The 13026-nt window shown below is 43.6% G+C and overlaps 2 protein-coding genes across 9 annotated transcripts in view; both read right to left on the bottom strand.

The window, feature by feature from the left end:
* dcc (DCC netrin 1 receptor) overlaps positions 1-2695 on the bottom strand; it is a 402326-nt gene extending 399631 nt beyond the window's left edge. Inside the window, exon 1 of one of the 2 annotated variants that reach the window (XM_073950897.1) lies at positions 2465-2695. The gene's annotated coding sequence lies outside the window, so the exon portion shown is untranslated. The remainder of the gene's footprint in view (positions 1-2464) is intronic. The other variant, XM_073950899.1, reaches the window with a different exon arrangement.
* A 6228-nt stretch (positions 2696-8923) lies between these two features.
* The window catches only part of hook3 (hook microtubule-tethering protein 3), a 47338-nt gene continuing 43235 nt past the window's right edge, over positions 8924-13026 (bottom strand). For 4 of the 7 annotated variants that reach the window (XM_073951796.1, XM_073951797.1, XM_073951798.1 and 1 more), the window contains 4 exons: positions 12207-12311; positions 11757-11828; positions 10601-10725; positions 8924-9677 (listed from right to left, as the gene is read on the bottom strand). In XM_073951796.1, coding sequence (XP_073807897.1) covers positions 9662-9677; positions 10601-10725; positions 11757-11828; positions 12207-12311 — 318 coding nt within the window. In that variant the 3' untranslated portion in view covers positions 8924-9661. Of the gene's footprint in view, positions 9771-10316; positions 10726-11756; positions 11829-12206; positions 12312-13026 lie in introns of all 7 variants that reach the window. The other 3 variants (XR_012406617.1, XR_012406618.1, XR_012406619.1) reach the window with 1 other exon arrangement.

The raw sequence follows: 13026 nt of genomic DNA, 5'->3' as shown, positions 1-13026 counted from the left end.
TCAACAACTGCATAATCAGAGTCAGAGCGTGAAACGCAGCATTCAACTATTCCGTCTCCTTCAGCTTAGTCATTAAAGTTAAAAAGTTAGTTAGTTATGATACTCCCAAAATAATTAGCAGAAATCCATAGATTTTTTACCAAAATTCTCCACAGAAATGGCAAAAAGCATCTGCAGATTCCGTCTGGCACTAGTCATTGGACAGCCGGACGCCTCAGAGCCCACATGAAGGACAGTTTCCCAGCAGAGGATGCTCCACAGAGGACCCTGTGTGTGTGTGTGTGTGTGTGTGTGTGTGTGTCATACTCAGATCATGCAGTATCTGACCACAGCTGACCCTGGAGCAGTGACTGAATACTTCTCTGCACAAAACCAGCTCAAAAACACCACTCCACACACACAGACACATACACAACCCTCATGATAACTGGCAGCTCAAGAATGAGCCAGCATCAGGAGTATAGATTAGTGTGTGTGTGTGTGTGTGTGTGTGTGCGACAGTGGCGCCCCCAGAAAATTTTCTTAGGGGTGGCCAGAAGAGGCCGCACCAAATCTTGGGGTGGCACACAAAAAAAATAATGAATTCAGTGTAATGTTATATTTTTGTTTCTGGTAAATGAAATAATGTAGTTTTTATTCATTTAATTAATTCTACTTGAAATATTGCAATTTATTCTTTGAAATAATTCAGCAAGTACATGTGCAAACCAAATAAAAATCTATGTTTAGTTTAAAAACACTTTTCATATACTGTATAAATGACTTCTTTTTTTACGTGCCTTTATTGTACATCATACGAGATATGCCATGTCTAAAATTAATGAAGATTAATGAGTTTATTATTCCCAGTGATGGGTTGCAGCTGGAAGGGCATCCACTGTGTCAAAATGTGCTAGATAAGTTGGCGGTTCATTCTGCTGTGGTGACCCTGGATTAATAAAGGGACTAAGCCGAAAAGAAAATGAATGAAAGAATAATGAGTTTATTAATTACCCAAACAAATTAACAAACTGAACAAAAGGGATTACTATACACACTCACTATACCTAATAATATTATTTATCCATATTGCTTTTTGAACCATTTTATTAATGCAGCTTCTTCTATTGATATACTGTACCTTAAGGTAAATATTAAATTGCCATTGCTGTCTATTGAAGGTGTGTGCGTGCTGTCAACGACGATCAGGGAGGGTAGTGGCGGTTCTAGTTTAAATGACACCCTGGGCGAACCACCCTATACACCCCCACCTCTCTTGAATTGTTAGATTTGTTATTCAATAAATATAACAATTTATTTATATTTATTCTAAATAAATACTATTAATATTAATATACAATTATTATTCTAAATAAATAACAGAAATCAGTCCTAAATATTACTGGAAAACAAGAACTGGAGTGATATGCCAAGATCACTTAAGAAACCTTTTGCATGAAAATTAATTATGACAATTCTAAAGAAAACAAAAAATGTATTATAGAATTATCTGTGATCTTAGACCAGATCATGGCTGAAAAATCATGTTATGAAGTCTTACCTCCCTGACTCATTATCCCTCCTTTCTGCTTTAAAGGCATGCTTAGTGAAAGTAACATCATCATCATCATCATATTATATAAACTTTAAACAACTTTCAAAACTCGCTGCGTGCCGACACCTCTGCACAAAAGGCTGTTACTCCGGTTTCACGGCGCATGAGCGGTGCCTATTATGTCGGCGTGCATGCAAACAACCAACCGGGATTCACAAAGGAGTGCGTGAGGCGCATGCGTCAGTTTGCTTTCACCAGCATTGAACCAGAGGGGGAGAGCTACGTCAGTAACACCAACAATAATTTAGTGACTGCATTTTATTTATTTATTTATCTAAATATTGGGAATTTATGAGTTCATTTAAATCATTAATGTCAACCGCAAAATTATATTGGGGTGGCCACAGGGGTGGCCAGAGTTTACCGAGGGGTGGCCGTGGCCACCCCTGGCCACCCCTTGGAGGCGCCCCTGGTGTGCGAGTCCATATCTGCACCAACGCTGAACACACTTAGGAAACAACAACTGACCAGACACACAACCCTCTGCTCAGTTTCACCTGCCAGATATACAAAAATACACACACACACACACACACACACACACACACACACACACACACACACACACACACACACACACACACACACACACAGCTCTGAGCTGTACTCGAGTCTCCTTCAGCTCTTGCTGCTCTCCTCACTCGTGTTCGATGTCCACACTGAAGCTTCGGAGTCCTGAAGAATCGATTGATTTGAACAACTGATTCGGATCTCACATTAAAGTCAGGAGGTTCGACAAGAAAAGAGTCGACTGGCATTTTTCTTTTGAGGCCAAACCGCATCACACACACACACACACACACACACACACACACACACACACACACACACACAGCTCGGCGGCTGCGGCTGGCAGATAAACGCGCTTACCTGGCGCTGCTCGGCTCGTGACGTCACAGAGGAAGCTCAGGTGAGTGAATGATCATCACGTGTCTGTTTATTTAGATCATCGGTGCAGAGAAACAGCGACAGCACATGGGGAAGCTGGAATGAACGCGCGGTTATTCTCGGTGTGTCCGCGTGTTGATGAATGAACGCAAGCCGCAAGACACGTGACAGAATCATCCGCAATTTACCGCGCAGCGCTCTTATTGGCCGCTCAATCAGCAAGACTGACAAATCAACGGTTGTTATTTGAGGCGGTCATAAATATGCAGATCTGCGTGACGTCAGATTCTCCTCAGTCCGGGATGCTGCTCATGTTTATTCCTCTGAAGCTGAACTTAACTAGAATAATCCTGACTCGACAGATCAGTTTAGAGCGTTATTTAGCCGTTTATTTAATTAATTTTACAATGTTTTGCTTTAAAAAGCTTTAAAATAATAACATTAATCATAATCAGGCTTCTACAGGTATTAACTTGTCCTGTTGTGGTTATTTACTTACGCTTTCATCACTGAATACCGCACTATAACTCATAATATTGACTGTATTGCTTTACTGCAACACATGTTCAGAGTAATGTTTTAAGTTAAACAGATGATAAAGTACACCAGGACACAAAGATTCACTAATAAACAGTATTTAATGCATTATAATCACAGTTAGTAAAACACAGATGAATGTGATGAGTTATTACCTCCATTTACTGGAACAATTATACTTTCAGTTTTCATTACAGACCTCTAATTTAATTAAGTGATAACAAATGAAGTCAGACCATACCGAGTTGACCAGAAATACTGCCAGATTAATAATATAGTCTGAAAACAAATCATTTATTAAGTCTTAAAGCATTTCCTGTGGAACTCACACAGTAACACTGAATATTCATAACGCACCTAAAAGCTTAAGTAAAGCATAATTATTCGCCGTATTGTACAGTGTTGAGGATATCAGTGTTGTGCATGTTCAGTTATCACCATACACTGAATATCTGCATATGTCTGATCATACTTATGCTTTAACTGCTGTGATATAATGATAATAAACTATACAGCACTTCACTGATGATTAATATCTCTGGTTTATATACACTATGAACAGTAGCTATGCTAATTACTTCCTTAATTCTCTTTTTCCAGCTGCGGATACTCATCCTGATCTAACCGTATGTTCACATCGAGAGTGGCGAGAGCGTCAAAGTAGTTGGAAGTCATTCATTTTCAATGAGAGCCAGCGAGAATAAGCGGTGAGGAGCAGCGCGGTGCATCTTCGCCGGTGTGAGCGTCGAGGAGAGTTGAAATTAAGTCAACTTTATGGTAATGAGCTATGATGCAGTTCAGGGTCAACCAATCAGAATGAAGACGTCCACCGCTTGAGAGGAGTTCAGAGAACACAGACCTGTGAACTTTGGTTGCGATCACAGTTGTTCCCAAGGGTTTGATGATTGCAGTTGCTGGATTTCCAACTATTTACAGTGTTTTCTTACAGGTACATGGAGAGGGGTCTGGCTGCAGACCTGGTGCAGTGCAATCTGAGCTGCATCCGATGCTTTTTAATGGGCTCACCTAACCCCGCCCCTGACTCCACCCCTCACAGTGACGTCAGTAGCTCCATTTGAGTGCATTGTGTCTGACATTGCATCGCTGAGTGATGCAGTCTCAGCTTGCATCATAAATCCAGATACTATTAAAAAATACTAATGAATCCAGCGGGACAGTACAAAACAGTACAGCTGCTTCAGGATATTTCAGATATGGACACACATTGGATAAACAGAGCAAAGTCACAGCACACGCAACTTGATCTTCCATTGTTGTATGAATTTGATAAGAAGTGCGCAACATTTTCACGCTAGAAAGCATGCTGTATGCAGGAATGTAACTGATAAATACTGCAACGACTCATTTAAATGCGAGATCAATGTAGCGAGTTTTGACGCTCTTGCCGCCGGAGCTGAAGGCAGACAGTGTTGTCACCAGGGAGGCCAGAGCGACCTTGAACACTCTCGCCTCTTTCGGTGTGAACGTGTGGTTAGACTGTGACCTGTGAAGAGCTGATGCCAACCAGAGAGCACTTCCAGAGGTCTCCATAATCCTGGACCAGGCCGTATCCTGAGCAGCTGCTGTGGTGGTGATGGAGTGGAGAGCGTGAGACTGACTCCTGTAAGACCCCAGTGACAGATGAGTCCTCGCACTGATCCTGAAGGGCCCGCTGGGGACCTCTCCCACCTGCAGCTTCTCCATGATGGATGTCCAGCGCCTAGACTGCAGCTCTGCACAAGATGCTTGTGCGTAGGAGAAATGGTGATGCCCAACAGAGCCTGGTTTCTCTCCAGCTTTCTCTCCTTCACTTTGGTCAGCTGGTGAAGTGTGTTCCTCCACTGGCCTGCTTGGTTTGGGTCTTGTGTTTCTGTGCATGGATGGATCTGCTCTTCAGTGTTTGGACTCTCAGCAGTGAAGATTAAAGCACACTGAACTGAACTCAAACACTGGACTGACACCGCTTCAGTTCACTAGAACTACTGTGTTTGACAATCTAGAGTGTAGAGGCGCTGGAGAAACACAGATGAGCTGAATTACGCTCCATTCACATGGGGCGTCAGCGTCAACGCTTCCCATTCACTTTGAATGGGTGACGACAAGCATTGCCGAACTGCATTGTGGATCCGTCGGCACCGCTTCAGAAGCATTGCTCGCTGCAGAAGTTGGGACTAGCTCAACTTTTCAAGCGCTGACGGAAGCGTCAGCCAATCAGATCGCTGTATGCAAATACACCAGCTAGACAGTGGCCTATTGCTGACTGAATTTCATTGGCTGACGCTGCTATGCTGATCGCTTCAGCCCCAACTTCAGACACGCCCTCTGTCAAGCGTTGACGCTGAAGCCCCGTGTGAATGGGGCGTTAATGAACATGCAGAGAAATAAATGAGCGGTGATGATAACATTAATAATGCAAATGTTAGTTTTGTGTCTCGTTGACATTCTCAGATGCTTTTATATAAAGTAATGCAGTGTGTGTTTCCTCTATAAAACACTTCTATCACACACTCCCCCGCTGAAAAATCCAGCTCAAACCAGCCTAGGCTTGTTGGCTGGTTTTAGCTGGTCGACCAGGCTGGTTTTAGAGGGGTTTTTTCCACTTCCAGGCTGGTTTCCAGACATTTCCAGCCTGGTCTTAGCTGGTCAGGCTGGAAAATGACCAGCGAAATACAGCTAAAACCAGCTTGAGCAGCCTGGTTTAAGCTGGATATAGCTGGTTTTGGCTGGACTCCCAGCTTTTCTAGGCTGGTTGGACCAGCTAAGACCAGGCTGGAAATGGCTGGAAAACAGCCTGGAAGTGGCCAAAACCCCTCTAAAACCAGCCTGGTTGACCAGCTAAAACCAGCCAACCAGCCTAGGCTGGTTTAAGCTGGATTTTTCAGCAGGGTCATCATCTGGAACAGCACAGATGGACAGATGGAGGTTAAACTAATATAAAGAAACCGAGACGAGACAAACCATCACACTTCACCCTAGAGATGAAAGCTGGTGTGTTTGAACCGATGTAAAGAGCTGGTTTCTGCCACTGAAGGCTCAGATGTGTGGAAATGAGGTGATCAGGACTCTTCCTTTTATTAATTTAGATTGTATATTTCCTGGCGAACATCCTGCAGTTCTGAGAACTCAATCATACTCCAATTATACTCAGAATTACAAGAAAGCCTTTACAGTTCAACTCCATGAAGAAAGACACAATTCAACAGAAGATCAAACTTTTGATATGCAAATTCTAAATTATAATATGCAAATTCACCATTGTGAGCTTGTTGGACACCTTCATAATGCACATTATTCACAGACATTCGTGCGGTGAAGTCCTGAAGACCAGGAGAAAAGCAGAAGTTCCTCCAAGATTACATTGGGAATGCGCTGGACTGAGTGTTTTCCATCCCTCTTCCTGTGAGCTGTCCTGCATGTCTCACCTGTGTTTGTCATTATAGCGCAGTCAAAGCGCTCTGTGTTTCCCGCAGCTCAGTCACAATTAAAGCTGAAGTCCTCCATAAATGCACACATTGTGAGCTCAGCCTTCAGCATAATCATCGGTCTGCGTTTCAGCGACGCCGCTCATTAGTGTGGAGTGTTTCTGACATGACATCAGCCCAAACTCCAACACGGCTGATGTTGAAGGGTTAGTTCACACTTAAATCAACATTTCCTGTTAAGTCTACAGGGCTTCAGCAGAGATGCAGGAGACTTTCTGTCTCCAGGAGAACATTTGAGTTGAGTTCTTCTCTTACGAGTTATCTTTATGTTTCAAGGCCTGTGATTGGCTGTACTCATGATGCCCCGCCTCCATCAACTCAGGATCAAAGCCAGAGTTAAAGGGTTAGTTAACACAGAAATGGAAATCTCCTGTTGATTCACTCACCCACAGGTCACCTGCTTCTCCTCAGATGAGCAGTGAAGCAGATTTTGAGCTGAATCTGACGTTCTTGATGCTTCATGTAATGGCAGTGAATGGAACAGGTTTATTAGATTAAAAAAATAACACATACAGAGGAGTGCTAATCAATATCCATGCGGACACACTGAGGTCTGGTGAAGCAAAATGACCATTATTTATAGGAAATTAAACATTATTTACAATAATATGAGCTTTAATCACAGCCTTCAGAAGCGATCAGGCTACATTCACAGATCTTTGGCATTATTGACACTTTGCTCACACAAACCAAAACATAACCTGAACATGATCAGAACATAACCTGAAGATCTACTGAACATGATCAGAACATAACCTGAATGTAACCTGAACATATCCTGAACATCTCCTAAACATAACCTGAAAATAACCTGATCATCTCCTGAACAAAACCTGAACATAATCCAAACATAATCAGAACATAACCTGAATGTAATTTGAACATAACCTGAACATGATCAGAACATAACTTGAATGTAACCTGAACATATTCTGAACATAACCTGAACATCTCCTAAACATAACCAGAAAATAATCTGAACATAACCTGAACATCTCCTGAACATGATCAGAACATAACCTGAACTTGATCCAAACAATCAGAACATAACCTGAATTTAATCTGAACATAATCTGAACATCTCCTGAACGTAATCAGAACATAATCTGAACATCTCCTGAACATAACCTGAACATAACCTGAACATGATCAGAACATAACCTGAATGTAATTTGAACATAACCTGAACATGATCAGAACATAACCTGAATGTAACCTGAACATATCCTGAACATCTCCTAAACATAACCTGAAAATAACCTGATCATCTCCTGAACAAAACCTGAACATAATCCAAACATAATCAGAACATAACCTGAATGTAATTTGAACATAACCTGAACATGATCAGAACATAACCTGAATGTAACCTGAACATATTCTGAACATAACCTGAACATCTCCTAAACATAACCAGAAAATAATCTGAACATAACCTGAACATCTCCTGAACATGATCAGAACATAACCTAAACTTGATCCAAACAATCAGAACATAACCTGAATTTAATCTGAACATAATCTGAACATCTCCTGAACGTAATCAGAACATAATCTGAACATCTCCTGAACATAACCTGAACATAACCTGAACATGATCAGAACATAACCTGAATGTAACCTGAACATAATCTGAACATAACCTGAACATCTCCTAAACATAACCAGAAAATAATCTGAACATAACCTGAACATCTCCTGAACATGATCAGAACAGAACCTGAACTTGATCCAAACAATCAGAACATAATCTGAACTTAACCTGAACATATCCTGAACATAACCAGAACATAATCTGAACATCTCCTAAACATAACCTGAACATGATCTAAATATAATCAGAACATAACCTGAATGTAATATGAACATCTCCTAAACATAACATGAACATGGACAGAACATAACCTGAACATCTCATAAACATGATCAGAACATAACCTGTACATGATCCAAACAATCAGAACATAACCTGAATGTAATCTGAACATATGCTAAACATACTATGAACATATACTGAACATAATCTGAACATCTCCTGAACATAATCAGAACAACCTGAAAAAAATCCAAACATAATCTAAATATAACTTAAATATAACCTGAACATATCATGCATAAAACCTGAACATATCCTAAACAAAATATGAACATATACTGAACATAACCTGGATAAATCCTGAACATGATCAGAACAACCTGAAAAAAATCTGAATATTATCTAAATATAACCAGAATATAACCTGAACATAATTAAACATATCCTGAACATAATCTGAAAATCTGCTCAATTACCAGAGAGTGACTGCAGTTCATCTATAAATGCTCATAGATTCTCACACACACGCACGCACACACACACACACACACACACACACACAAACAGCACCCAGCAAACCAAGACCAGCGGCGTGTTTGAAAGATGGATGTTTTATACAAGCTTTATTTACATCTTGAATAACAACTGTACAGTTACGCCATGTCGGAAGCTCGGTTTGCTCAGCAGCGTTTCCATGGAGACGCATGACGACGCGTGACGAGCTGCTCGCCGTACAGCATGTACACAGTGTAGACAAGCGATATAAAACTTGGCAAGTGGAACAAGTGTGTGTGTGTGTGTGTGTGTGTGTGTGTGTGTGTGTGTGAGAGTGTGTTTCTCTGCTCATGGACGGCTGAGAGAGACGGTACACTCCAGAACTCAGTCCAGACAGGAGAAACCCCCCCAAAAAAACACCACCAGGGGGCGCCGATCGCACCTTTTATATGGTATTAACATTAACACAAGCAGCAGGTTTACATCTCGCTGTAACACAATCAGCAAACAGCATCAAATAAATAGCCAAAGAAACACTATGGGTAACAGATCCGCTCCGACTCGTCCAGCAGCGCCTCGGCTCATGACCTACAGGAAACACTGGAGCAGCTACAACCAGCCCTCACTCATTCATCTCTATATAAAGTGTAACAGTCACCGTGGATACGCTCTTCTGTCAGCCGTGATTGACATGCACAGGCTCCGCCCACTTCTGACAGCATTCTGGGACTGCAGACACACGCTGATGGGTTAGTTAGTGAGCAGCGATGGGTTAAACTCAGCAGCATGCAGCCCCGCCCCCAACGTCACAAGCCCCGCCCCTTGTCATGCAGCCCCGCCCCCTGCAGATCATGCTTTGACGTCGCTGTGAAAGAGAGAGATTGACAGCTGTCAGTCAAGAGTGTCTGCTGAGGGAAGAGCACTGCAGCCATACTGTCTAAACACACACACACACACACTCACACACACACACACACACACACACACATTACAATGCAATTTATATTAAGCAAAACGACTGACTAAGTTAAAGTAACAGCACACACACACACACACATGAACACACACACATGAACACATGGAGATGATCTGAGTGATGCTGGATAAAGCAGATATAGTAATACTGTGTGTGTGTGTGTGTGTGTGTGTGTGTTTCCAGCATCATCAGAACATCTTCATGTGTTCATCAGGAGTAAAGCAGCTGTGTGAGGAGAGTAAGCCCCTTTAAGACTAGAGTTTCATTAAAGATGAACAATAGTGAGTGTTTAAGTCAGAATACTGAAGGGGGTGGAGTCCTGCTGGCCCCGCCTGCCAATTTACATATCTTTACTCATCAAATGAGCTCATTAATTACTTAATTATTCATGAATAAAGAAGTCTGCATGTGTTCAGTCAGTTTTGAGGTGTGTGAAGTGTGAAGTGTGTTTTGATCATTGGTGTGTGTGTGTGTGTGTGTGTGAGTCTGAATTAAGGCATCAGGAATGAATCAACAACATAAACACACAATCATTGGTGGGAAAGGACAGGAAGCATCTAATACACACACACACACACACACACGCACGCACGACTCGCCTCCCTCACTGCATAGATATCTGACAGGAGCTCTACATACTGCTCAGAGAGTGTGTATGTGTGTGTGTGTGTGTGTGTGTGTGTGTGTGTGTGTGTTATTGAAGACCAATGCGGATGTGGCGAAAGCAGCGCTGATACTCTCGGTAAGACTGTAACAGGAAGAGTGGGCGGAGTCAGCGTGGTGATTGGCCGGTCCAGCAGGTGCTGCTCTACCTGGCGGCGGTCTGCTGATACGTCCGTCTGGAGCTGGTGGCCTGCCTCTGACGCGCCAGGAAAGACTGACCGGAGCCTGTGCTGGCCAGACGGTCCTCTGCTGCCTTCTTCTGGAGAGCCATACCCTGCACACGCACACACACACACACAGGTCAGTCGGTCTCTGTGATCTTCATGTTTATGACCCTGGTGTGTTCTGCTCTTAAAGAGACAGTGTCCCCTAATACGAGCGCTCTACACTCCTCAAGGAGCCTCTCTGTCTTCCTCTGAACACAACAGGAGATCATCAGCTGGACGCTGGAACACACACCTGACTGAGTTCTGCTGTGGGTGTAATGGTCTGCTTCTCCAGCGCTCAGAGAGGTGAGGAAACCCCTGAGGGAGAGGAGCTGCGCATGCCACTGCGCCTTTAACTGGACTGAGGAGCACTGCAGCGCAACAGCACCCCCTACAGACACACACACACACACACACACACACCACTGTGTGTCTTCTATTAGTGTATATTCTGTTCAACTGTGTGTGGTGTGGCGGCTCTGAGTGTGTCTGATCACAGTTTGAGACTGGAATCATGAACCCAATCTCTGCTGTATGATCAGATGGAGATTCACTGATCCCTCGTGAGTGTGAGTGTGTGTGAGTGTGTGTGTGTGTGCTTCAGCTCATCCAGCACAGCTCATGAACATCAACACACTAATGATTATAATAACTCTCACCGCATCATAACAACACCAACAGCAGCAGTGTGTGTGTGTGTGTGTGTGTGTGTGTGTGATCACAGCCAATCAGGAGCGCAGAATACTGCAGTGCGCTCACAGTGACTCTACAGGTCTATTATGAACACAGATTAAGCCTCTTAGCAGTATTAATAGGCTACAGTGAGAAGCGAGATGTGTGTGTGTGTGTGTGTGTGTGTGTGTCCCTTTGTATTAGCTGTAAAGTGCATCTCTGCTGTGTCTAGTGCACAGGAATCAGAAGGACATCACATCTGATGCGGCCCTGAGTCTGACACCTGTGCTCTGATGATTATGAGTGTGTGTGTGTGTGTGTGTGTGTGTGCGTGTGTGAGTGTGTGTGTGTGTGTGTGTGCGTGTGTGTGTGTGCGTGTGTGAGTGTGTGTGAGTCATGTGATCATGTGATCAGTGTTGATACGCACCATGTTGTACCAGGCAGACACGATGAGCTTCTCCTCCTGGTCCCGCTGAGACTTCGTCTTGTCGTATTCCTTCTGCACACACAACAGCACAGCACAGGACATGAGCAGAGTGTGTGTGTGTGTGTGATGTCATATATTGATGATGGTGTGTGTGTGATGTCATATGTTGATGATGGTGTGTGTGATGTCATATGTTGATGATGGTGTGTGTGTGTGTGTGTGTGTGTGTGATGTCATATGTGGATGATGGTGTGTGTGTGTGTGTGTGATGTCATATGTTGATGATGGTGTGTGTGTGTGTGTGATGTCATATGTTGATGATGGTGTGTGTGATGTCATATGTTGATGATGGTGTGTGTGTGTGTGTGTGTGATGTCATATGTTGATGATGGTGTGTGTGATGTCATATGTTGATGATGGTGTGTGTGTGTGTGTGTGTGTGTGTGTGACCTCGAGTGAGTGCAGCATCCTCTCGCGCTCCTGCAGCTGGTTCTTCAGAGCCTGAACCTCTGGAGCGGAGCCCTGATTCTGCTTTGGGTCCAGCGTACGAATGACCTAAACACACACACACACACCTCATCATCATCATCATCAAACAACATTAAACACACACTACATGACTTGAGTTTGTGTCTAAAATCTCTGTGGTGTTCACACTGCTTAAATGATCCACAAGAGGGCGTCACACACTACATGATCGGACAACAGCAGCTCAGTCCAGCTACCAATCACAGCCAATCACATGTTGAGGGAGGAGCCGGCGGAAAAAGCGGAACACTATTGGCTGCTGGTGTGCTGATGACATCACTGACAGTTAGTCAGCTGATGCAGGTCAGTCGCTCCTCTGCAAGAGTCAAGTGGAGAGATGCACACAGTTTTCTGACATGAGAGCGGTCAGCATGAGCAGTATGGTGTTCCAGTTCCTCTCTTATTATAGTCTACTCTCGTGTCCGTGTTAGTGCAGAATGCATCCATGCCCATTCTGGCCAATCACAGACGTTTCTGTTGACTCCGGAACACACGGCCGTTCAGCTCATGCTGATCTGCTCTCTCACTGGCTGCAGCTCAGCACTACATCAGAGCGCATGTGGGGTCGAGTCTGCCGGCTGCTCTGGAATATTCAGCATGCTAGATTCTTGATGTGTGTGTGCGAGGTGTCGGCGATGCTTCAGCGAGCCTCTTTGATGTGTTCAGTAGTTCACACTGCAGAGCGCCGAGCACCCGCAGATTACTCCCTGATCACAGCCGGACCTGTCCACCAGCTCACTCA

The sequence above is a fragment of the Danio rerio genome, chromosome 5 (genome assembly GCF_049306965.1).
Source record: "Danio rerio strain Tuebingen ecotype United States chromosome 5, GRCz12tu, whole genome shotgun sequence".
In the NCBI taxonomy this organism is placed as follows: Eukaryota; Metazoa; Chordata; class Actinopteri; order Cypriniformes; family Danionidae; genus Danio; species Danio rerio.
This window is presented reverse-complemented; position numbering and strand designations above follow the sequence as displayed.